The 24,336-nt window shown below is 36.2% G+C and overlaps 3 protein-coding genes across 5 annotated transcripts; 1 reads left to right on the plus strand and 2 right to left on the minus strand.

Annotated features, from left to right (window-relative positions):
* The first annotated feature begins 4,163 nt into the window (after positions 1 to 4,163).
* On the plus strand, positions 4,164 to 6,470 carry LOC122038958 (ras-related protein RABA2a-like). The gene is made up of 2 exons (XM_042598940.1): positions 4,164 to 4,428; positions 5,801 to 6,470. The coding sequence occupies exons 1-2, from the start codon at positions 4,252 to 4,254 to the stop codon at positions 6,299 to 6,301; spliced, it is 678 nt and encodes a 225-aa protein (XP_042454874.1). The 5' UTR covers positions 4,164 to 4,251; the 3' UTR covers positions 6,302 to 6,470.
* Positions 6,471 to 6,717: 247 nt separating this feature from the next.
* On the minus strand, positions 6,718 to 14,080 carry LOC122038960 (protein ABHD11-like). Its single transcript, XM_042598941.1, has 13 exons — positions 13,675 to 14,080; positions 11,358 to 11,504; positions 11,132 to 11,158; positions 10,355 to 10,445; positions 9,889 to 9,932; positions 9,592 to 9,690; positions 8,782 to 8,839; positions 8,629 to 8,681; positions 8,402 to 8,503; positions 8,008 to 8,073; positions 7,706 to 7,830; positions 7,459 to 7,630; positions 6,718 to 6,949 (listed from the first exon to the last, which is right to left on the minus strand). Exons 1-13 carry the CDS (start codon positions 13,813 to 13,815, stop codon positions 6,878 to 6,880), a joined length of 1,197 nt encoding a protein of 398 aa, XP_042454875.1. The 5' UTR covers positions 13,816 to 14,080; the 3' UTR covers positions 6,718 to 6,877.
* Positions 14,081 to 14,436: 356 nt separating this feature from the next.
* On the minus strand, positions 14,437 to 23,887 carry LOC122038962 (inorganic pyrophosphatase TTM2-like). 3 transcript variants are annotated; one of them, XM_042598949.1, is made up of 9 exons: positions 23,684 to 23,887; positions 23,505 to 23,618; positions 23,207 to 23,378; positions 22,642 to 22,836; positions 16,087 to 16,209; positions 15,866 to 15,987; positions 15,459 to 15,612; positions 15,061 to 15,321; positions 14,645 to 14,847 (listed from the first exon to the last, which is right to left on the minus strand). In XM_042598949.1, exons 3-9 carry the CDS (start codon positions 23,228 to 23,230, stop codon positions 14,710 to 14,712), a joined length of 1,017 nt encoding a protein of 338 aa, XP_042454883.1. In that variant the 5' UTR covers positions 23,231 to 23,378; positions 23,505 to 23,618; positions 23,684 to 23,887; the 3' UTR covers positions 14,645 to 14,709. The 3 variants fall into 3 exon arrangements, with proteins under 3 accessions (XP_042454885.1, XP_042454883.1, XP_042454882.1); XM_042598951.1 differs by lacking the exon at positions 14,645 to 14,847 and adding an exon at positions 14,437 to 14,638 and having other exon boundaries at positions 23,505 to 23,887; XM_042598948.1 differs by having other exon boundaries at positions 23,505 to 23,887.
* Positions 23,888 to 24,336: the final 449 nt, after the last annotated feature.

The following is a 24,336-nucleotide window of genomic DNA, read 5'->3' on the forward strand; positions in this document are numbered from 1 at the left end:
GCATGGAAATAATCAAAAATGTAGACGAACATATAATTGATATTTAAGGTTTGGATATAATCAACAGAGACAAATACTTAGAAATTAGTTTCATATAAAAGGTCGTTTGGTCTATCAACTGACTTAATGTAAAATCGATTTTGATTTTTAAAAAATAAAAAAAAATAAATCATTTGAAATGATTTCAAAACTCATTCGATTGATTTGATTAAAAATTTAATGTTTCGATATAGAACTAAATCGATTCGACTAGAAATGCTATGCTACAAGAATATGGAGCACGAAATGCTGAAGGAATGACTTAGCATTTCGTACATGGAAAAAAAATGAAAATAAAAAAAGAGAAATGAAATGAACACGAAACTTTTGCCCTAAAATCCCCGTGGCTTCTCCTTCTCCACTAGCGATGCGACATCTCCCTTCTCCACCCACATCCATGACGCGGCTCGGCTTCTCCCTTCTCCTCCACCCATGGCCGCGGCTTCTCCTTCTCCTCCACCAGCGGAGCTCCTCCACCAGTGGAGCTCCTCCACCAGCGAAGCTTCTCCAAGCCCTAAAGGTCCTCCACGCCACGAAGCTCCTTCACCAGTGAAGCTCCTCCACCAGCGTAAGTGATGGCAAGCCCTAAAGCTCCTCCACGCCCTAACGACATACTTCCCCTGGACTTAAAACTCCTCCACCAGCAAAACTCCTCCACGGTAATTCTATCGAAGCTCCTCCATGCCCAAACACCAAACTAACTTGGTCAATGTGGAGAGGATCTCGTTCGGAGGGAAGGTAAGGGTTATTTTCTTCCTTGTAGTTCCTTTGGAGGATTTTTATTGGCTGATTAATTGGAGGAATATGTTTCTAGTGCTTATTTCGACATGAAATGCTACTCTTTGATCGTCGATATTACTGTCTCTGCTGGATTTAGGAGTCGTTTGGGGAATTTGAGATTCTTTGTTTGTTTGATTGATTGACTTCAAATTTTAGAATGATTTTTGGTTGCGTGAGTAAATATGCATCCCTTTTGCCATATATGATGTTATGGGTGAAGTATTGTTGTATATCATATAACTGCAAACAATTTGGTAATTAGGTGATCTTTCTAGTTTGTATTCGTTTTCTCTTCTTTTCTTTTTTGTCGGTTGCTGACATTTCTTCTTATATTGTTGTATTTTTTCCTATTACATGTTTTGGTCATGATTAATGAGTTGTTCTTCTATAGGATTATTTCTTTTATGCTAGGCACTTGTATCAAAGGAAACTATGTTCCTATTTCTTTTATGCTAGGCACAAGTAGGAAAGATTAACCAACCAATACCTATTTTAATTGAGACCCGTTATTGTTAACACAACACTGGAAGTCTGGTTTAGAAATTTAGAGATGTAAATTATTTGTGAGAAATGCTTAGAGTATGTATCTAGTTAACTGAGTACAACTATTGATATGAAAAAAATTGCAGGACTAAGGAACAAATATACATGGTAGCTAGCTCTTCATCAGCAACATCTTTGACTCAAAGATACATGAATGATGAACAAGGTGAAACTTCCAATATATTATGTTATTGTGGGTTAAGAGTTACCCTCTAGACATCATGGAAGGAAACCAATCTAGGAAGGTGATTTTTTCATGTCGAAAATTTAGAGTAAGTTTTATTTATATAAAATTATTACAAAATCAAATTTATTTATATGTTGAGATCTCATATATGTTGTTTAACTATTGATTTTCATTAAGTTTATTAGATATTCAGGATAGGAGATGTGACTTCTTCTTATGACATGACCCAAAATTGTCAAAGAGAACTAAGACAATTATTAATTATTTGAAGATGGATAACAAAAAATTACAGACGGAGTTTAGTGAATTGAAGAAATCTAATAGTTATGAGGGTGCAATTGATTGCAATGATCTCCTGGAGGATGTAAATAACTCTGTTACTATAAATTTAGTGATGAAATATGTTCACTGAATTGGAAGTTTAGAGTTGTTATCATTATAGTTGTATTTACTTGGATTGTAATGATTTTGAGGTGGTTGATGTAATTTACTATAAGCAAATAACTTTATATGTAATGAAAGATGTTTCTAGGGTTTTAATGTACCTTATCAATGTTTTATGGTTTAATGTGCCTTCTCAGTTATTCTTGGTTGTTCACTCACATATCCTTTCACGTCCCACGAATTTATTCCTAGCAGCTTTCAAAATGTAATGGAGAAATTAAATTTGAAAAGTTCTCGTGATGAATTACATTTGATATATGAATTGAGTGTATTTAATTTACATTAGTGATCAAATGATAGAAGTTGCCTTGAGTGCATTTAATTGTGATCAGATGATAGAAGTTGCCTTGAGTTCATTTAAATGTGATCAGATGATAAAAATCGCTTTGAGTACCGTTAACAAGGACAACTCTTATGTTTGTCACTTTGTTTCTCGATTTGTCACTTTGTTTCTCGATATTATTTATTCCTATGCATTTATGGTTATGGAGATTTATAAGAAGGAAGATCTGTACATTCTAAGGTCATTTCCATTAAAGCTTAGAAGTGTACTTATTATTGGCTAACCAAAGTGATGGATTCTCCTCTCTCTAATTTGTTTCCTCTCATGCAGCAACCAAAGTGATGATTTCTTGCTTCTCATAATGATGTCGTTTCTTTGCATCTTAAAATAGTTCTTAGTATATGCCATAAGGAGGAGTTGCGGACACTTAAAGTTAGCAGTTTTGCAAGAAAAACTGGAGCTTATGATTAACTTCATATTTTCCTTGAAATTATAATGCCACTAATCTTGATCGAACAACACAGTGCTCAAGCAATAGTAACTTCACAATATCGACTAGCATGCTTTGAATTTCAAACACATTGATATATAATATAATTATGTAGAACAAAGCACCAGTATATAAAACTAGAACAAGCAAGACTGGATTAATAATCTCAAAAGGTACAAAGTGTTTCTGACAAAGATGACAAGTTATTGACAAACATAAATAAATAATAGCACACAGAAATATTTAAGAACATCATTAGAGAAAAAATTGAAATGAGAATATAACAAGTTACATACATAAATAAATAATTCAACATGTTTCTTTTGTTGTTATGAATACACATAACTTACAAAATAGCAAGGAATAAACAGCACGCATTGTTGATGCCATAATTGTGAAGAAACAACAAAGTATCCATCAAGGTACCCCTTTAAGCAGGATAATGAATCATGGAATTTAACTAAAATACAGGAGAAGATACCGTGAGTGAATCCACTTCCTATCAATTAGGAACTCTTTGTATAGGAAGAAATCTTAAAGGTGCTTAATAGATTCTGTTATGTCTATCCATCTATGTTGGTTAATCAAAAATAGACAAAAAAAAGTTCATGAATTGGTCAATCATCACCATGACATTTAATTAAAATACAAGAGAAGATATAGTGAATTACCAGAATGGAAAGGACAGGAGGAAGAACAAGATAGTGCCAAGAGTAGTTTCGCTGGTAGATGTTAGGTGGTGGAGCTTTACTGGCGGAAGAGTTTCACTGCCCGGAATAGCTTCGTTGGTGGAGGAGCTTCGTTGCCAGGAGTAACTTTCGTTGGCGGAGGAGCTATATATGTATTTAATTGCAGCAAAAAGGCGAAGCCCTCGCCCCCGGGCCCCCACCGACCGGACCCACGGCCATTGTGAGAGAGGTAAATCGTAGCACCTGAGCTAGCATGGGACGGACCGGGTGGGATACAGGGATAGGAGATTTATTTTCCCGCTGCCACTAAGTTTCGACCCGACGGCCTTATTGTAATAACTCCCATCCCATACTGTCTCGGATGACCCACGGAGTCACTATATAAGTATTTAAGAAACTGAACATAATACATTAAAACTAACGAACCATTTCAAACCGAATCGAAGTGTTCCTGTCGGTTCGGTTCGGTTTCTAATTAGATATAAATTGACAGCCACAGATGTTGTGTCTTCGTAGGATGTACTTTGACCTATTCTTCAATATACCAAACATTTTACTGGTTAGCAACGCTTGATTCTCGTGAGCCCTTTGGAATTAACTGGCGGGTTGCTTGAGAAAGAGTGGTGGTTGTTATTGACCGTTTGATTCCGCGTAACGTGATGCTTAATCGTGGACGACAGTGATATATTAATTAAAACATGGTAGCAGTTGGCATATTGTTTTGGAGAACCGAGAATCGGAGACCTCCCGACTCCCACGCGAACCGGTCTCAGGGCGGCGTCGACGACGGGGAGGGATGGCGATGGCGAGGCGAGGGGGGTTCCAGGAGGAGTACGATTACTTGTTCAAGATGGTTTTGATAGGCGACTCTGGCGTCGGCAAATCCAACCTTCTCTCTCGTTTCGTCCGCAACCATTTCTCCCTCGACTCCAAGTCCACCATCGGCGTCGAATTCGCTAGCCGCACCCTCCAGGTTCGCTTCATTCCCGATTTCTTACGCGAGATCCTAATAGGTTAGGTATAACAGGTTCGCCAAATATGCCGATTTTGATGAAGCGCTATCATTTTTCTAGGATTTACTGAATAGTGAATACACAAAAGAAACCCTTTTTTTTGTTTGATTTATCGAGTTGCTGCACAAAGAGATCCGAGTTCAAGGTTTAAATGTTTGCCTTGATTCCTTTGCCATTGCTGGTGCTCAATTATGATTTTGGTAAGAGATGCAGCTGCCCATGCCTCACGCCTGTGCACCAAAATTTCTTCCATACCGGACGAGGGATGGAATGAATTTTAGGAACTAGAAGCCACAAACAACCTATCCAATCGGTTAGGTGAAGCCTTTTCTTGGGACGGCTCGACAGGATGGAATTCCTAGTGGATACTAGGATTCTTTTTACCTTGGACCATCCGATGGTTTCTTGGTAATCCTTCGTGTGCCGACAAATGGTGCTTGAACCATAAAAGATATCATTGGTTTATAAAATGGGTGTCATTGTAAAGAAGAGGAACATTTAGACTCATTGTCATGTGTTCCTTGAGCTCGGATTTTTGTTTTTGTAAATAAGATTATGATACAACTTGTCATACTTTATAGGTAGAAGCACTGGAATTAAGCAAAGATAAGAATGTCAAGATGAATATGTGACTTTACTAGATAAGATAAAATAGTTAAGATGCTATAAATATGTTTGGTTGATAAATTATCAGAGTTCAACAAAAAAAAAATAGTCCTGGTTAATGGTTGAGTTCTTAGTTTTGCCTACTTTAGATATTCTCACATATTCATGCCGTTGCATCTTTGGAGATATCAAGACGAGTTAGATAGGTACCATAAATGGGAACCAAGCCCAGTTAGCTTGGTAGTGCACTAGTTCTTCACTAATATGTTAAGTAAATCCATGATATGGATAGATTTAAGGGTGACTTATTGGTACTAGATTTTCAAAGTTGAATCAACTAGAGTCGAAGGCGTAGAGAGTATAGAGTGACCATTGATAACTCAAGTTAATATACTAAAAGGTAATTTAACTGATATAAATGTTAAGGATAAGATACATATAAACAATACAAAATAGTTCAGACTTGTATGGTTTGATGAGGAGAATCCATTAGAAAAATGGACATGTAGTTGTGGCTGTTTTAGGAGTTAGCATTTAATTTTTATTTTTGTTGGTGCTATTGTATTGTGTTTATTCTGTAGAACTATCCTGACTATCTTGGCAAAAATTTCTATATGTTAGGAAGGCTATGATAAAACTATAGTTCAGTTTTTTGAGCCACCTTTGTGTTCATATCTCTACGGTTTGTCTCTCATCTTTGTCCTGTATATTCCTTTTCTTTCTCAGGTTGAAGGTAAGATAGTAAAAGCACAGATATGGGACACGGCAGGCCAAGAACGATACCGTGCGATAACTAGTGCCTATTACCGAGGTGCCCTCGGTGCACTTCTCGTCTACGATGTAACCAAACCCAAGTCTTTCGAGAATGCAAGCCGGTGGCTCAAGGAGCTCCGTGATCATGCCGACTCTAACATCATAGTCATGCTCATTGGTAACAAGACCGACCTCAAGCACCTTCGTGCCATTCCCTCGGAGGATGCGCAAAGCTTTGCGGAGAAGGAAGGCCTTTCGTTCATAGAAACCTCTGCCCTTGAGGCCACGAATGTGGAGAATGCATTTAACATCATACTTTCAGAGATATATCGGATCATGTGCAAGAAGTCTTTGATCTCTTCAACAGAACCCAAGCAGAATCCAGGAGCTTCCAAGAACATCAAAGAGGGGAACACCATCGTCGTGTCAGAGACAAGTAAGGTCGAGACACAAAATAGGTGCTGCTCAACGTAGAGATACTTCATTTTATGTTGCTTTGAGTTTGAAATGCTGTATAAATCAGGGATCAAATGTTAGATGAGAAAAGTAGGAATCATGTGCTCAAAATGTAAAGTAAATTACAAGGTCTCAAGCTGCAGACTCCAAATACCTGATGCAATTAATTCAATTCTTTGTTCTATCATCCATCGATGTCACCTGAATGCTCATCTAAAGAGATATATACGTTTCCTTGTCGGTCTTTGTTAATATACGGCATACAACTACTACTTAAAATTTAAATGTCTTAAATTGTAAATTAATGATCAACTTCCACTTATTTAATCCTGATAAAATAATTAAATTTCAATTTGAAGAAAATGTCTTACAATCCTTTATCGTGTTTGGGAAGAAGACAGTACTAAAATAATTGTGTATAAAATCAAGGGGGGTAAAGAAATCGAATGATAAGTTAAAAGAACAAAATAATACATCAATGTATATAACTTACAACACTAGTTAAATATAAACTGCCTTAGATATTCAACCCTCCACTTGCTTCTCAAAATACCCAAAGTCATAATTGGATTATGATTCACAAATGTACTTCTGCTACAGATTCCGCAATCCAAGGAAGGAGGATGAGAGAATCCGAAACAGACCATCCGGGTTGTCGGCATGCACCTGAAAGAAAAATTATGGGTCAGGTTAGTCGAACCATTTAAGAGGTTATCATTTAGTTGCCTCTTCAGTTTACAGTAACAAGCTGCTAAATTTACCCTTTAATCGCAAGGAAATGACTCCCAAGTCCCACCATTCTATTAACCTCAAAATATCCTTACACAAAGCTTACTATTGTATGTAAAATGCACCATAAGAGTTTAACCTTGCCTACAAAATACCTATATCTTCTATCTTCAACCCCATGAAAATAATTTTACCTCTAAAATTACAAAGTAATTAAATAAGTTCATGAGGGCATTACGTTATTGATTGTTTTTAAAATTATTATTTTTAAAGATTTTTTTAAAATACTTGTAAAAAAAAGGTGGGTTGCCTGGGTCAAGATCTCAATCTTTCTGTTGTATGCACAGCCAATTGATGCCTCTACATTTGCAGCCTCAATGAATAAGTTGCTCAACATTCAAGAGTAAGAACCGGCGTAAAGAAACGAGAATGTAGATTAGCAGTACCCAGTGGCCAGCATCTTCAAGAACATGTAGCTCAACACCAGCTCCCGCCTCGGAAGCCAACTCCTCGGCAACATGGATCCTCCGAAGGTCTTCGAGAGCCCATCTATGTAAGCTTCTCTCAGCCTTCAAGAAATTCATATGAACTCCTCGAGGAACATTCTCAACAGTTTTCCTACAAGAACATAGAGTGTTCTCGTTCAGATGTATATTCATGGAAATATACTATCGCACCAGGGTGCTTCTGTACCATAAATTTGTTTCTTCATAGGACTTGTACATCTCTGAGATGCCATTGAGGTCAAATATCCAGGAGAAGCCTGATGATGAGATGGAACCAGGCTGATTAGCTGGCTGTAGATTTGTCACCACCCACTGGGAATAATATCATACTTCCATGGTTAAGTTTTTGAACAAAACGCTTAAACAATGTACTTAATTATGTTTTTAAGCTATTTCATGATTCTGTAGCTTTAATTAATGAATGGACATCTGAAGAATATGAGTTTGATTAACCCGTCAGAATGGTAGAAAGCATAGAAATGTCCATACCCGCGCAACCTCTGATGAAAATCCTTCCTGAATCAATGCATCTACAACTTTCTGCTTTGAAGCAACCTATAATAAGTCAAAATGATCAGAAATACTTACTAGAAAACCATTTTTATATTTTAAAGTAAAAAATTAAAAACAAAGCGATATTAGCATTGTTCATGTGAAACATATAAATTTGCATTTCATGAAACTAAAATTCAGTATCCACCAAAACAAGTTGTCTCATGACATCCCTATTAAACTCTATTTTGAAATGACTAGTAGTTCAGAAAACTAGAAACACAATTTCAAGCATATTAAGAAAATAGGACAACGAATAACACAAAACATAATTTAACTACTATAAACAAATAATCAACTGGTGCAAGAATTCATAGTCAAGCAAGCACACCTCCTTAGGCATTTTACTCAAAAAATCAATCAATTCACCAGGATGATCTTCACCATCTCCTCCAGGACGAACCTTCCCAGGAGTAGCATCAAGAACCCAAACCTTCAAAGACAAAAGTCAAAGTTCTTACCTTTGATATTTAAGGGAGGATGATTAAAATCTAAGGTCAAAAATCATGAATAGAATTAGCAGGTATTCAATGGTAAGAATTCAGATTTTGATCTTACTCTGACAGGTCTAGCAAGAGGCTTTGCAGCTTGTTCTACCATACTTAGGGCCACTGAGAAGATGATAGAGTGGCATATCAGAAAATATTAAATTGCAAAAAACAAACAAACAAATAAATGTCAACCAAAAATAAAGAAACTTGCGAAGATTACCTTTGCCACCAAAGCTGTGACCAACTAAGACACGAGGTATCAATCTGAGTTGTGCAACCTGTATGATGCCAAAGTGTCATATTGGAAAATTACCTCCAAACTTATACCAACTATCTCATGAAACAAATGCCACTAGAAACTGAACCAAAAGCTAACAAGAGATGTTCAACTATATGGGACCAAGAGCAACTTTGTGGTTGAAAAAATGAAGACAGAGAGCATCTTTGATGTTAAATTTACACTGAGTGATTAATCGACTGCATCTTAATGTTGTAATTCTCTAGTTTCTTAGAAGTGATTGAATCACCACTAGGTAATATGAAAGAATCAAAAACCAACTTTCACATCAAAGAACCACCAACCATTTTTGTTTTAGTAACCAGAGACACATTGATCAAGATCAAGGAAACAAAACTTAGTATCTTACATTTTCTAAACAAAGCTTAGTATCTTACATTTTCTAATTTCAGGATGGATTGATACGGTATGCCCGTAAACCACAAATATATTGGCAAGGTAATGAAGCGAAGGTAAACTTGTTCAAGGCATCGCTCTCGTCAATAAGGTACAGTGCATGCCATCAAGTGACCAAACAAGCCAACTGGGTGAGCTCTCTCATTAATAAAACTACAACTTATATGGGTTTTAGAAAAATGCCCCAGTAAAAATTAAGTCAATGTGATATTTCCACTTAAACTGTAAAAAAGAGATATAACTGTTTAAAGACAAAATGCTACAATAAATGTGTAAAATATTCACATGCAGATGATATTCGATGCGAAACTTAACCAGTATGATCAAAAAACTTACAAGCTTTAGAACATCAAGAGCAGCTGCAGCAACTGTATGAGGTCCATTCTTCTTTATCGATGCTGATTCACCATGACAGCGCAAATCAACCAAAAGAAACTGCATTAAAGGAGTAAAGATTTTGCCCACGTACATAGACAATGTCATTTCACATCTTATTTTAGGCTCACTAACATAGAAGGAGAATAAAAAAAGAAGAAAGGCTAGAGCAACTTAATTACAAAACCATTTTGATTTTTCAGTGTTTAAATGGCACTTTTGGCAAAGTGAAGAGGGGTTAAGTGTTGGAGAGTATACCTGCCACATTGGGAACTCTTGCGCCAGTCTCTTAGCAAAAGAACCTGAAATATTTTTATACCATTATTCACCAGATTCAGCAGGCACTTACAACTCTGTATCCGTTGATGTACTAATCTGTAGTTCTATCTAATACAGAAACTTTGTTCATAGTATTGCACATAATTGTACATTTATGTGCAACGAAGATGAATTAAAAGTAGGAAACCAAGCAAAATAGAAAAACTAAAGTGAGATTACCAATATAAAGTAATGTCGCTTGTGAATCTCTCTCTCTTTTTTTTTTTTTTGAGATTTTCAATATTATAGTTTCTCATTTATTTATTTTTATAAATCCGTCAGCCTGTAGTTAGTTATTACTGCCAAAATATCACCTTTCCATTTGTGTATACTTCTTAGAAAAGCACTAAAATGCATATCAGTTTGAGAAAAGCGAGAAGCTTTCAAGTTTGAGTAGCTCACTGACCCCAATTCTTCCTAGAACCAAGAATTCCATGCAAGAGAACAGCAGTTGGTGGATCAGGTATTGACTTATCCATGAAATAATTCCAGCTCACCTGCATTAGATAAAGTGGAAAGAAATACACAAATTAGCATATCAGAGAGACAAAATAGACCTCAAGTTCTGAAGTCTGAAAATACTATTGAGTTCTCCAAACCATGGAATGATGGTTAAACAAAGAATTCCAATGCCTTGGTCTGATTATGAACCAGAAAAGTTGAGCCACTAACAAGTTACAGTGTTCTTTTGAACAAAGTCATATTTACAGAGATCACCAATATTTTTTTTCATAAAAACATTTATTTTGGTTAATCTTAGCATCAAACCTCTGGCACCTACTTATATTAACTGAATTTATACACTCTCTGTATCTATATATTAACTTTCCCACTTAATCTACACGCCAGAATACTTTCTGTAGATTCCAAGTTTGAAAATCATAGACAATTTACTCATTAACAACTGCAGCATGGAATTGTCAGCTCAACAAAACTATAGAACCTGATTTAGAATCTAAGGTCTGATGAGAGCAGTGAATTAGGTTTTATAATTTGGTATCACTTGAGTACCAGCAAGTGCTATAATGCTATAGTCAAACTAGCAATTGCTTGAAGGTAATTAAACTAATAACTATTTTATTCTACAAGTGAAAGGACAAGGCATTGGGATTGAGGTCAAAAATTTGCAAGTCGTCAAACAGCTATTAGAATAACAGGTGAATGAAGGAGAAAATTTTCTTACAAGGCTTCCTTGGACAAGATCATATGCCTGCAGAAGATAAGCAAAGAAATTAAGTCATAGAGTTGTTATTGTTTAAAAAATTAAAAATAAAATCAAGAAAAATAAGATTATTCACATATATTCAAAGTACTTTTGGTATGGTCTTGCAAAGAGACTAGTTAGTTTTTCTATTATAGCAACAACCTACACAAATTAATTCCTGTTTCTTAATGAATTCACCACTGACCAGGGTATGATTAGGTTTTGCAGCTTCTAGAGGTCGAATGGCCCTTTCATCTACCAATGTCATATGAACACGTAATCTTCGATTAGATGAAGAATAGCTTTTCCTGGGGTTATTTAAAGAAAATGGCCGAGCATGGCAAGTGCAGTCCTGTGAACAGATAAAGTTTGCAATCAGTACGTGAGAAGTTATAATGTAAAATTATCAACAGCTATCAATGAGAATAAAAAAAAGGGTTTTAAAACAAGAAAAATACAGATGTAATGTCCTGTAAGGTGCAAATAACTTGCTAAATTGTGACATTGTCACAATAAGCAAAACAAGTAAAACAGAAAATTTCTTAGAAATTCTTTGCACAAGTAACGATTTAAGTGATTCTATAATTACAAAAGTAGAATTGATTACAATTGAAGGAAAAAGGCATATAGGCTACGTATAATCAAGAGTGGCTAATGGATATAAATATGACTAGCCATATAATCTTACATAGAATTCAATGGCAATACTATCCATGTAGTCAATTCCAAAAAATACGGACTCATGACTTGTTGCAACTAAAAGATAAAATATTTAGTACATTACGTTTCAACCATAAAGAAAATTTTAAAAATAGTACATAAAATTGATAGTGCACCAATAATAATAACCTTGTCATTGCTAGCAAGCCATATTTCCTTACTATTTTCAACTCCATATTGAAAAGTAAAACGACAATTTACCAAAAGGCGTATCCAGGTTTTCAAATTTACCAAAAGACACATGCTACTTTGTTATTTACCAAAGGATACACATTTTTACATGTTTTTCCCATTCTACCCTCCTAATTACTTTTCTTTTTTATTTTCTCTATCATTTCTCTCTCTCTTCTCTTTCCTCCTATGCATACAACGTTTTTCTCTTTCCTCTCTTTTGCACGTCAATTCTTCTAAAAATATTTTAACACCTCTGAGAAGTCCAAATAAACAATGGATAGCACATTTGAACTCTTTGCAACCTCTAAAATCCACAGGAACTGAAATGGGTGCAATCGGAGCTCTCTAGGTCTATTAGTGGATTTTAATCGAAACCCACTGATGGACCTCGAAAGCTTCGATTGCACCCATTTCAGTTCCTGTGGATTTCTGGGGTTGCAAGAAGTTCAAATATGTCATCCATTGTTTATTTCGGCTTTTCAAAGGTATTAAAATGTAATAAGGAAGAATCACCAAAATTCTCCAGCCTGATATGGAGGGCCTAATATCATTCCATATCAGGCCCAATGTGGAGAATTTTGACGATTCTTCCTTATTACAGTTTAACACATCTGAGAAGCCGAAATAAACAATGGATAGCATATTTGAACTCCTTGCGACCTCAGAAATCCACAGGAATTGAAATGGATGCAATCAGAGCTCTCTAGATCCATCAGTGAGTTTTGATCGAAACCCACTGATGGATTTATGGGGTCGCAAAGAGTTCAAATATGATATTCATTATTTATTTCGGCTTCTCAGAGGTGTTAAAATATTTTTAGAAGGATCGACGTATAAAAGAGAGGAAAAAAGAGGAGAGGAAAGAGAAGAAACGTTGCATGCAGAGGAGGAAAGAGGAGAGAAAGAGAAATGATAGAGAAAATAAAAAAGAAAAGTAATCAGAAGGGTAGAATGGGAAAAACACCGTAAAAAGATGCATCCTTTGGTAAATAACAAAGTAGCATGCGCCTTTTGGTAAATTCGAAAACTTGGATACGCCTTTTGATAAATTGCCGAAAGTAAAAAACCAATTATTGGTCTAGCATACCGGCTCCAGGTTAAATATGGATGAAAATGCGCAGTTTCTACTAAGCATCACAGAGAATGGAACTCAATAGAAAACAGAGACTTAAGGAAACTCAAAAGCAGCCAGCAAGTTCACAACTCACAGAATTTAAGAAAACTCTCTCATAAACACAAGAAATGACCAACAACTCACAACAAGTTCATGGCTTTCAGGATTTCATTTCACAACGTACTTCACTATTATACGTTTCTCTCCGAGCATGCAAATTACTGAATTAGATTGGACAGCTAGTAGAGAAGGAAACAAAGGGATTTTGAAATCCCATCACTCCCACATTTTCTAAATCTGAGAATACTAAATTTCCAAACTTTTATCATTTCAAAAAGGAAATTCGGGAAAAAAAAAATCTAGAAATTGCTTTCAAATTCCCTAGTCTTTTATTTCCAACAAGCTATAATATAAGAGCTATTTTGCTCGGTTTAGCACCCGAAAAAGAAAGCTTTTTGAAAGGAGGAAGAGCTAAAAAGACACAACAACAAGTTTATTGAAATCGAATTCCAACCTGAAGAGGGAACTGAACCCCACACCTCGCCCTCGGATCTAGAGACGCCCCAACTCGAATATCAAATCCCTTCCCACCCGCCATGACCGCCCACCCCCAATCCGACCCGCACGAAACCGCAAAATTCGAAGCCCTAGCCATGGAGACCAAGATGTCAGGGCTTTCCGCCGCGGAATGCAGGCGATGGCGTGGGGAGATTGGAGTCGAAACCGGAAGATCGAAGTGGTCGATGCGGTGGGCGGATAGAACGAGGGTATCCGACCGGCTACCCCGCCTTCTCTCTCTTTGTGGTCCGTGGGCGGAGGCGCCGACGCGAGGCGTGGCGAGTAGACCGCGGAAGGCGACGCTTTCGCGAGCACCTTTTGCCGCGGCTCTTTTTGTGGCCGAGAAACGTACCGAGTCATAGTCGAACAAGCTGTTTGGAAAAATTTATATATATATATATATATATGAATTGAAAATTTCCAATTTTGTATTGGGTTACAAATCCAGAAGAAAAAAAAAGTTGTAAAATTTCAATTCTTTTATATTTTGTTTTTAAGATTTAAGCTCTATTATATGCATGGGTACGTATGTTAAATAACAATAATTTTTATTAGTATTCGTATCTTTAAAAATTAATTTGAGTAAAATACCTTATCAATTTTTCAAAAAGCTCCGGTTTAAATTTCGACGAAATAAATTTTTCTTAATATACAATTGGCCTAACAACGCTGAATTAATTTTTCAATAGAACTGAACCGAATTAATATGTTAGATACCTAATTCAAACTAACAAAAAATCAATTTTAATTAATATATTTTACATGACGAAAGATACAACTGCTAACTTGGCTCTCCTGAAAGAAAAACACAGGCCAACAATAAAATAAACATGACAGAGAAAGGTGCGCCATGACTCCTTCAAAACTTCAATGTGTTAGCTTTTGTCGATTCCAGTGTGTTCCTCGTTGAGCTTGAGGCCCTGCACAATTGTGCATCATGAACACGTTAATATATCTAAAGTCATCGATCGGGATCTTCAAAGGCTTCATTTTAATTCCTGTTCAGATTTTTGAACAGAACAATGCCGATGGATCCCATCGCTAGTATCCCTATTGTATTCCAGTTGAGCAATCTGCTTCTGATATCGGTTAGGCCTTGCTGAGATGACAAAGACAAGCGCTCGTGCATCTTGTCGATGTCAATGAAAGGAGGCATCAACATCACTGAAGTTCTTAGGACTACAATCATTGGATGATACTTGCGGTTTCAAATATTCTAAGATTTGCAAGCAGAAACTAGACGACTTATAAAGATTGTTAGGAATGCAAAGGATTTAACATCACTGAAGCTTTGAACTAGTTGTATTTGAAGCAAAAGAATAGATGGAATTTTGGTACGTACCTCATCCAATAGGGAAGAATCTTTATTCAGTCGGGAAGAAGACGATGAAGTGGGCAGAAGGGTGCCATTGCCCAAGTTAGACACAAACAGCGATGTCGGGACAGAGCCATTGCAGGCTTCCCCTTGGAGGGCCAAGTTTTGTTGGCTCATAGAAGTTCTCTGTGAGCTGAACTTCTTATTGTATTCTTCCGTTTGTGAACTAAATTCATCGAATCTTTCATTTAGAGCAGAAATCTGCTCTGACAGATGATTAACAGCTTCCTATACAGGATTGGTAAGTATATTAAAAAAAAAAGTTACATTAGACCACTTGTAACAAAAAATATAGGCATGCAACAAAATTGTTATTTATTTCCCAGTTTCTACCAAATGAGCATATTGTCGTTGTGGCAACTAACCCGACTGATTGCCGGTGATTCAGGAGGTTCTCTCAAACCTTCTCCAGTTGACATCAAGTCTGAGTTTGGCAATATTTTTCTCCCTTTGTGTAGAGAAGGAATGAGATATTCCGCTGAGGAAATAGACAGAAGATTTGTTTCAAAATAGTTGTACCTTAAAATAGCAACAAGCATTAAGTCAGATCCGCCGACAAATCATCAATTGATGTACCCATAAAAACAAGCTAGATCAGATAGGAGTAGAAAATGCAAGAAAAAGAAAATACCCAATAATCTTTATTAGGGATTGTAAAATGTGATCATCTACAATAGATGGTAGCATGGTGTATTGGCCAAGTAACCGATGTTTATTTTGTGATTCTGAATAAGAACAAAAGTACTACTATTGCTAATATACAGAAACAAACCTTTTATGAAATTTATTTCTCACGGCAACCTTATGAGCAGACGCCTGCAAGAGTGCTTCTCTGGGACTAGAGACCATATCATCGTCTATGCTGAGGTTTGTCCTCAAATCATCTGGCAATGCCTGCAGTTAAAAATATAAATTATGCAAAAACAATTGGAAGAAAAAAAGACAAATGTTTTGGAACTAGGTGCAATAAGAGTTGTTGTAGAGAATCCATACCATCACTTCATTCACAAGCTTTTCCAGTTGAATCTGTTCGATGTAAGTACGTGGAATGAACGCACCTTCCAGACCCAATTGCTCTGCAATATGCCTAACATACAGTCGCTCTTTTCCTTGCACCTTTCTCATAATCACAACTATTATTAATTTATGATCAACAAAAAGGACTTTGAGCCAGAAACATAGAAAGTACATAAGAATAATGAATCACAACATCTTTATAATTATAATACAGAAACAGAAAAAACAAACACCTTTCCTCTTCCTCAAAAATGCACATGATCAAAGAAGTTATGAAAAATCAAGAAACATAGCAAACAGCTGAAGTTTACAGACCACTAAATTCTTTCCTCAGGTGGCGCGTGTATACAATTCTTCACAGTTGTGCAGAAGAAACGACAGCTAAAAAAAGCATAGAACAAAATTTCTTTCTAGCTCAGAGAACATAAAGATGTCAGAGCCCTACTCCAAACTCTCATCTTTGATGATTACCTTTAAATGGGAGATTACATTATGTGCATGAAAACTAGAGTTCATGAATTCCTTATGCTTAACCAATGTCAATTGTAATATCGAATTCATCAGTCTTTCAAGTGATGCTTCATTGAGTTTAATTGTGGAAGGCTACAGGATAGTAATATATCACCAAGTAACTAGTTATAGAGAAGAGTCTACTTGGACAAGCTCTAGATCATTTAGAATGCACCATGAGGTCCAAGTCATAGTGAATACGCTGTCATATAACTTTAAGTTTCACAAGTATTGATATTAGGAACAAAACCATCATAGGAAATAAGAATCAAGATGTATGAAAACAGTCCTGCATCCTCAGTAGGGACTAGTGAATGTCAATAAAAATGTAGCAAGTGTACTATAAGAATACTATTTCGAAATACCAAAAGTATTTCAAAATATCCTAAATTAGAAATCACTAAGAATAATTTCCATAACTACATTGTGCATAACCATGAAAAAGCCATCTGTAAGATACAGTTTCTATCTATGTAGAAACTGAAGTCGTTTAGTCATCATGTATGATGAAATAACTTATCCAATTAGCTACAAAAGAATCTTCTGTAGTCCATATGCTAATATACATAAGACTATTCTTTTGACTTTAGTAGCTAATTGGATAAGTTATTTCATCATACATGATGACTAAACGACTACTAGATAGCAAAAAGTGACTAAATGACCAAGTCCAATTAGAACATATTGTAGAATTCATTACAGCGTAACTTATTATATATAATAGTTATGTATATACTATTTGTTACCATATTATATCTATATATTTGGTAATATATATATATATATAGGTCAATTAGACAAAGTTGTCAATCAGCCTAATGATAGTTTCCTAAGATAAATTCTAGTTTGTATATATAAATATGCCTACTCTTCAATAAAAAAGTAACCCTTTTGGATCTAAAGTTAACATGGTATCAGAGCAGTAAATTCGAAATTACGGTTTTTTTTTCCCTTTTCCTGTCCGTGTGTTTCCTCTCCCTCATGGCACTCACTGCCTCTTCGTCAACACAAACTCCCTCGCGTCCGCCTCCACTGCTGCACAAAGTAGAAGCCTGGCGGCCTGAACGTGACAGTCAACACCTCCCCTCCTTCCTCGTTTCTTTACAAAGACGATTGCCTCAGCACCGAAGCCGCGTGAAGGTCGTTCTATCCCCTTCTCTTTCAATTTCCTTCAAGATCTGGGTTCTGCAATCCTCCTGGACGGCCCTTCCCGCCATGTCCTCCTCTTGCTTAGATTTGTTGTTGCCTCCGACGATGGTGATTGCTGCCTCACACTGCCGCCTCCAGCCCAAGAAGTCTTCCTTGCTGCTTCCTCTCCAAGCAACAGTAGCTGCTGCAACTTCCTTTGGCAGAAAACAGAGAAGCCTTCGCTTGCTGCTCTCCTCTCAGAGCAGCCGCTGCATCCTGATTTTCTATTGCTGCCAGATCGAGCAGATCCAGAATTGTTGAGGTGCCTGCAGCCTGCTCTCTTACTCGCAGGAACAGAGGAAAGAAAGTCTTCTGTTTTTTTTTCCTCGCTCCTTGATCGACCTCCTTTGACTCTCTTTGGGCTCTGTTTTGCTGGTCCTTCCTCGATCTCTCTCTCGCAAGCAGCTGGAAGCACCCACATCACCGAGCAGCGACTGTGCCTGTGCTGTTCATCGCCTCACCAGGTGCCGGCTCTCCTTCCACGACACAGCAGCGACTGCATCAGCCTTATCCTGGTGACCATCTCAAATTCTTCTTTTATTTGACTTTCTTTGAGATAAAGTCTTATGACAGAAAATAAGACTTCTATTATAGCGGATGTGGTGCCTGTGATCTAAGATGATAGAATATAAGCCAAATGGTTCAAACTATTTGAATTGGAGTAACATTATTCATCTTTATCTATGAAGTATTAACAAAGATGGTCATTTGACTGATGATCCACATCAAGATGATTCGAAGCAGACATGACTTAAGAGGATGCACATTTGTTCCTTCAGATTCGGAATTGTATTAATAGGTAATTGATTTAATCAATCACTGTGAATTTGTTAAAGAACTAATGAATTACTTGGAATTTCTATACTCTGGAAAAGGGAATCTCTCCCGCATGTATGAAGTTTGCAAAGCAATTTACCGTATGGAAAAACAAGATCAGCCTCTAATTAATTATTTCATGAGGCGCTTAATATGTTGTTGCCCTTTATCCCTGATGTGAAGGTTCAACAATGCCAACGAGAGTAGATGGCTATCATGAGCTTCCTTCCTGGTCCATCTCCTAAATTTGAGTTGCTAAGTCTCAAGTTCTCTCTAGCTTTGAGGTCTCTTCTTTACAAAATGTATTTAGTCGTATTCTCCATACAATAAATATTGCACCCACTCCGCTTAGTAGTGCTTTGATGAGTCACAATAATAGTTATGTGTCTGGAAGATCAACTGGTCGCAGTGGAAACAAAGGAGGTCACTCACAGGACTTTGATACTCGAACGCCAAATCCCAACGGTATTATATGCAACTACTGTCGTAAGTCAGGTCATACGAAGTTTGATTGTAGAAAACTTCAGCATAAAAATAAGCAAAAATACTTGGCCCATATTGCATCCACTAATGATGCCTCTAATAAATCAGTTATTATCTCTGCGGATGAATTTGCCAAGTTCACAATATATCAAGAATTACTCAAATCTTCATCTCCCTCTGTCACTGCTATTATTGATTCAGGTAAACAAAACGTATGTCTTCTTTCTTTATCCTCCAAATGGGTCATTGATTATGGTGTCACGGATCATATGATAGGTAATTCTAGTTTATTTTCTATTTTTTAGTCCAAAACTAACACTCCTACTGTTACGTTAGCTGATGGATCTCCGTCTTGTGTTTGTGGGTCTGGCACTATTAATCCTACTCTCCTATCTTACATTTACATAGTTTATCATTTAATTTGTTGTATGTTAGTCAACTAACTCGCAATCTTAATTGTTGCATCACATTTTTTCCTAATCATTGTTTATTTCAGGATCTTTTAACGAAAAAGATTATTGGTAAAGGACATGAGTCTGGAGGCCTCTACATTCTTAACACACTGCTCCCAAATTCTTCTACTTGCTCAAGTGTCACTTCTCCTTTCAAGGATCATTGTAGGTTGGCACATCCATCTCTCCCTTTGCTCAAAAAGTTTTGTCTTAAATTGTGAGTTATGTCAGTTTGCAAAACATCACCGTCTTAGTTCAAGTCCTAGAGTAAATAAACGTGCTACTATTCCTTTTGAATTAGTTCATTCTGATATTTGGAAACCTTGTCCTATTTTGTCTAAATCCGATTTTAGGTATTTTGTTACTTTTGTAGATGATTATTCTCGTGTAACTTGGTTATATTTAATGAACAATCGCTCTAAGTTATTTTCTCTGTTTTGTACCTTTTGCGTGGAGATTAAAACTCAGTTCAATACGTCCATCCGTACTTTGCAAAGTGATAATGCCAAGGAATATACGTCAGGTTTATTCCAATCTTATAAGAATCAGAATGGCATGCTTTATGAAACCTCTTGTTGATACTCTATCCCAAAATGGTGTGGCTAAACGTAAAAGCAAACATCTTCTTGAGACTGCACGGACCCTTTTATTCAAAATAAATGTTCCCAAAAATTTTTTAGGCTGATGCAATTTCTACAGCATGTTTTCTCATTAACCGCATGCCATCCACAATTCTTCATGGTGAGATCCCTTACGAAGTCATTGTTTCCTGTTAAACCCAGGATATTTAATAGCACTTATTTTGTTTGAGATATTCGTCCGCATGTTACTAAATTAGATCCCAAGTCTCTGAAGTGTATCTTCCTTGGTTATTTTCGTCTTCACTCTTTGGGAAGGTTATAGGTGTTATTACCCTGGTATTAACAAATATCTTATCTCAATTGATGTTACCTTCATGGAAGTCACACCTTATTTCCCATCGTCACCTACTCCAATTTATCGAAAGGAGGAGGAAGATTTGTTGGTGTATTCTGTCACGTCCTCTACACTGAACCGACTCCTATCAAGCCACCTATTATTCAAGTTTATTCCGGGCGTCAATCTCCTGATTCATGTCCTGCATCTACTACTTTGTTATCAGATTCAGATCCAGTCCAAAGTGATGGTCTTCCTATTGCATTACACAAAGGTAAACATCAATGTATATCTTACTTCTTTTGTTTCTTATAACGACTTATCGTCTTCCTCTTGTTCTTTTATTGCTTCACTTGATTCTGTCTTTATTCCTAAAAATATCCATGAGACCATATCTCATCTTGGTTGGAAAGATGTAATAATAGAGGAGATAAATGCTTTAGATGACAATGACACTTGGGATTTGGTTGATCTACCTTCAAAGAAACGGGCTATTAGTTGCAAATGGATATTTGCAGTTAAAGTCACTCCGAATGAGTCAATTACCAGATTAAAGCACGTCTTGTCACTAAAAGCTATGCTCGGACCTATGGTGTGGGTTCTTTTGATACTTTTTCTGTTGTCGCAAAATTGACATTTGTTCGAGAGTCAGGGCAAGTTTGTCGTCTTCAGAAATCTTTGTATGGTTTGAAACAAGTCCTCGTGCTTGGTTTGGAAAATTTAGTCGGGTTGTTGAAAAATTTGGTACGATGAAGAGTAAGTCTGACTATAAGCAATCAGTAGCTAGTATCATTCTATTAGTTGTATATGTGGATGATATTGTTATCACTGGAAGCTATGAGAATCTCATATCTTAAATCTTTCAATCATACTCAATTTCATACGAAAGACTTGGGGTATTGAAGTATTTCTTAGGTGTTAAGATTATGAGGTGTAAAAAAGGTATATTCCTATCTTAGAGAAAATATGTTATCAACTCATTAATGAGATAGGAAAATTGGGGGCAAAGCCTTGTGCTCCAATGACTCAGAACATGCATCTCACAGGAGATGGGAAACTATTTGAACATCCTAAGAGATATCAAAGGTTGGTTGGGAAGTTGAATTACCTTACTGTAACTCGTCCAGATATTGCATATTCGGTTAGTGTTGCAGTTTATATCATCTCCAACCGTTCATCATTGGGCAATGTTAAAACTAATTTTATGTTATTTAAAAGGAGCACCTAGACGAGGTATCGTATATAAAAGTCATGGGTACACTCATATTGAATGTTTTTCGAATGCAAATTAACAGGTTCCAAAATGGATAAAAGATCTACTTATCTTTGTTGGAAAAAATTTAGTCTCATGGAAGAGTAAGAAGCAAAACGTTATGTCACAATCCAATCCAGAGTTAGAATACAGGGCTATGACACAAATTGTGTGAGATAATGTGGATATATCAACTCTTGACTGAAATAGAACTTAAAATTTCAGTACCAGCAAAATTATGATGTGATAACCAAGCTGCTCTTCGTATTGCAACGAATCATGTGTTTCATGAGTGAACTAAGCACATTGAAATTGATTGTCACTTCGTTTGTGAGAAAATTCAACAAAAAATGATTTCTACAGGACATGTGAAGATTGAAGAACAATTCGAGGGCATCTTCACAAAAGCTTTAAGTGGGGCTCGGGTTAATTATTATTATAACAAGTTGGGTATGATTAATATCTATACTCCAACTTGAGGGGAAATATTATATATAATAGTTACCATATATGTATATACTATTTGTTACCATATTATATCTATATATTAGGTAATTAATATATATATATATATATAGAGAGAGAGAGAGAGAGAGAGAGAGAGGGGTCAATTAGACAAAAAATTTCAATTAGCCTAATAATAGTTTCCTAAGATAAATTCTAGTTTGTATATATAAATATGCCTACTCTTCAATAAAGAAGTAACCCTTTTGGATCTAAAGTTAACTTAACTGAACGACAATTCATAATTAAACCCAAAGTCTATCAGTAGTATCTTCCTTTTAATTAAACGTGGAAGGACTTGGAACTATGTTGAAGTATCTTCCAATATACAATATTCAAATCAACACATAATACAAGAATGTTCAAGCCACTCCAGATAAAAATTAACGTTTACATATGCATTCCAGTTACCTGAATGTAACGGTGATTAAGTTGCTCTAACCAATCAATTTTCATAACCACCTTGTCATCATAAATCATGCGACTACTTCTCTTCAGAATAGCTGCAATGGTATAGCCTAGCCCCATTAACCCACCAAGAAGATGCACACTAACTTCAAAAGTACTTCCGGGTGATATGATGAAGGGATTATAAGTTACCCATTCCTGGAATTCACAAATAGCCAGTGGTCACAGTGGCATATGAATACACACTAACTATATACAAGCAAAAGAAGATATGCAAAAGAAGTATACGACTAGGCATGTGAATACAGAAAATCCTTGAAATAAATATTGCTGAAGATAGACAATGCATTTAACAAAAGCTCACAACTTCATCCCATTGGATATTTGTGACAAATAACTCAAGAGTCAGCAAAATCAGGAAATATGCATACAATGCCAATCAAGAAAACAGAATTTTCTTTTACATCAAACATGTTTCAAGAAATATGACAAATTTACATGATCCTCATCCATAAACCATAAGTCACATTAAATAAAAATTGCACAGGAATTATTCAGGATAGCATACCTCAAATGAGATTATACTTTCCATCCCTGTTTCTCATTCTTAAATAAGACTAGCATGCTTCCAGGTCTTCACCTGGTGGCAATAAGTATATATCATAGGTTTCTTCTGTGCTTTCTTTGTGTTCTTGGGAAAGAACAGACTTGATTTGACCCACTGGTACATTCCTTGGTGACTGCAATATTAGAAACAAGTTTAAGCTTCATGCGAAATTAGCTGAAGACATCAATATAAACAGTTTGCAAATACCATGCCTCCAAACATTAGCAACCATATATGCCAAAAAAATCCAAAGACTAACCTTTAGAATGTAGGTTGGATTCTGGAAGCCTGTAAATGGATTGAACTTGTTGGAGAATTTTATATGTGCTGTTTGCAAGTCTGGTTCAATGAACGCCTTGTACATTGGATAAACCTGCATAATATAGAGAAGTCGGTATAAATGGCCAGGGCTCAGGAGATTCAAGTAAATGAACTTACTAGTGTCAATTTAAAATTTAATTAGCAGAAGAATAAACAAGTTTTCTCCTTTGTTTCTGAAATTTGATGAATAATCTCTTCAGGTTCTTATCTGGCACGCTGTATGTCCCACAAAACCCTTTTAACAAGGTCAAAATGTACCCCACCAGTCACAGAAACACACAGATCAAGTAGAGGACGCAACTTCTCACTTAAAGCATAAATCCCTTCAAGAAAAACAATCCTAGAGCTAGGGCCGTCGACAGTGCTGCCAAGAAGAAAACAAGGATGATGAATCTATCCTATGAAGAATAACTGGAAGTTCTAGTGCACTCTGCACCGCTACCTACTAATTACACATATATATAATAAAACCACTGTTAATTATTACCTGTATCCAATGCGATTACTTGACTTGAAATCATATATTGGCACCTGAACAGACTTCCCTTCTTTTAGTCCGCGAATATTTTCTAGCAAAAAGATTTACATGTACAAAATCAAATAAGCCTAGTTTCTAATCATGAACATACAAGAAAGAGCAACCAATGAAGAAACAAGTGGCAAGTTCAAGAATAAACAATATCAGATCATTATGATGCAACTACAAGAACAAACAACAAATGACAAAAATATCTTAGAGCCAAATGTGTAGATATTAGTTGTGGTAAAAT

The sequence above is a fragment of the Zingiber officinale genome, chromosome 1A, assembly GCF_018446385.1.
Source record: "Zingiber officinale cultivar Zhangliang chromosome 1A, Zo_v1.1, whole genome shotgun sequence".
Classification (NCBI taxonomy): domain Eukaryota; kingdom Viridiplantae; phylum Streptophyta; class Magnoliopsida; order Zingiberales; family Zingiberaceae; genus Zingiber; species Zingiber officinale.

Bases quoted from the DNA above. Each gene is read 5' to 3' on its own strand.
- LOC122038960 (XM_042598941.1), bottom strand. From the start codon at position 13,815: ATGGCTAGGGCTTCGAATTTTGCGGTTTCGTGCGGGTCGGATTGGGGG. The intron at 8,840-9,591 runs GTAAGTTTTTTG...GGCATCATACAG, and splicing joins CTCTTGATGTTCTAAAGCTT to GTTGCACAACTCAGATTGAT. The intron at 8,074-8,401 runs GTGTGCTTGCTT...GACTTATTATAG, and splicing joins TGAGTAAAATGCCTAAGGAG to GTTGCTTCAAAGCAGAAAGT.
- LOC122038958 (XM_042598940.1), top strand. From the start codon at position 4,252: ATGGCGATGGCGAGGCGAGGGGGGTTCCAGGAGGAGTACGATTACTTG. The intron at 4,429-5,800 runs GTTCGCTTCATT...TTTCTTTCTCAG, and splicing joins TCGCTAGCCGCACCCTCCAG to GTTGAAGGTAAGATAGTAAA.
- LOC122038962 (XM_042598949.1), bottom strand. From the start codon at position 23,230: ATGGAAAGTATAATCTCATTTGAG. The intron at 15,613-15,865 runs GTTTGTTTCTGT...TGCTATTTTAAG, and splicing joins AGAAATAAATTTCATAAAAG to GTACAACTATTTTGAAACAA. The intron at 14,848-15,060 runs GTACGTACCAAA...GACATCGACAAG, and splicing joins ATTCTTCCCTATTGGATGAG to ATGCACGAGCGCTTGTCTTT.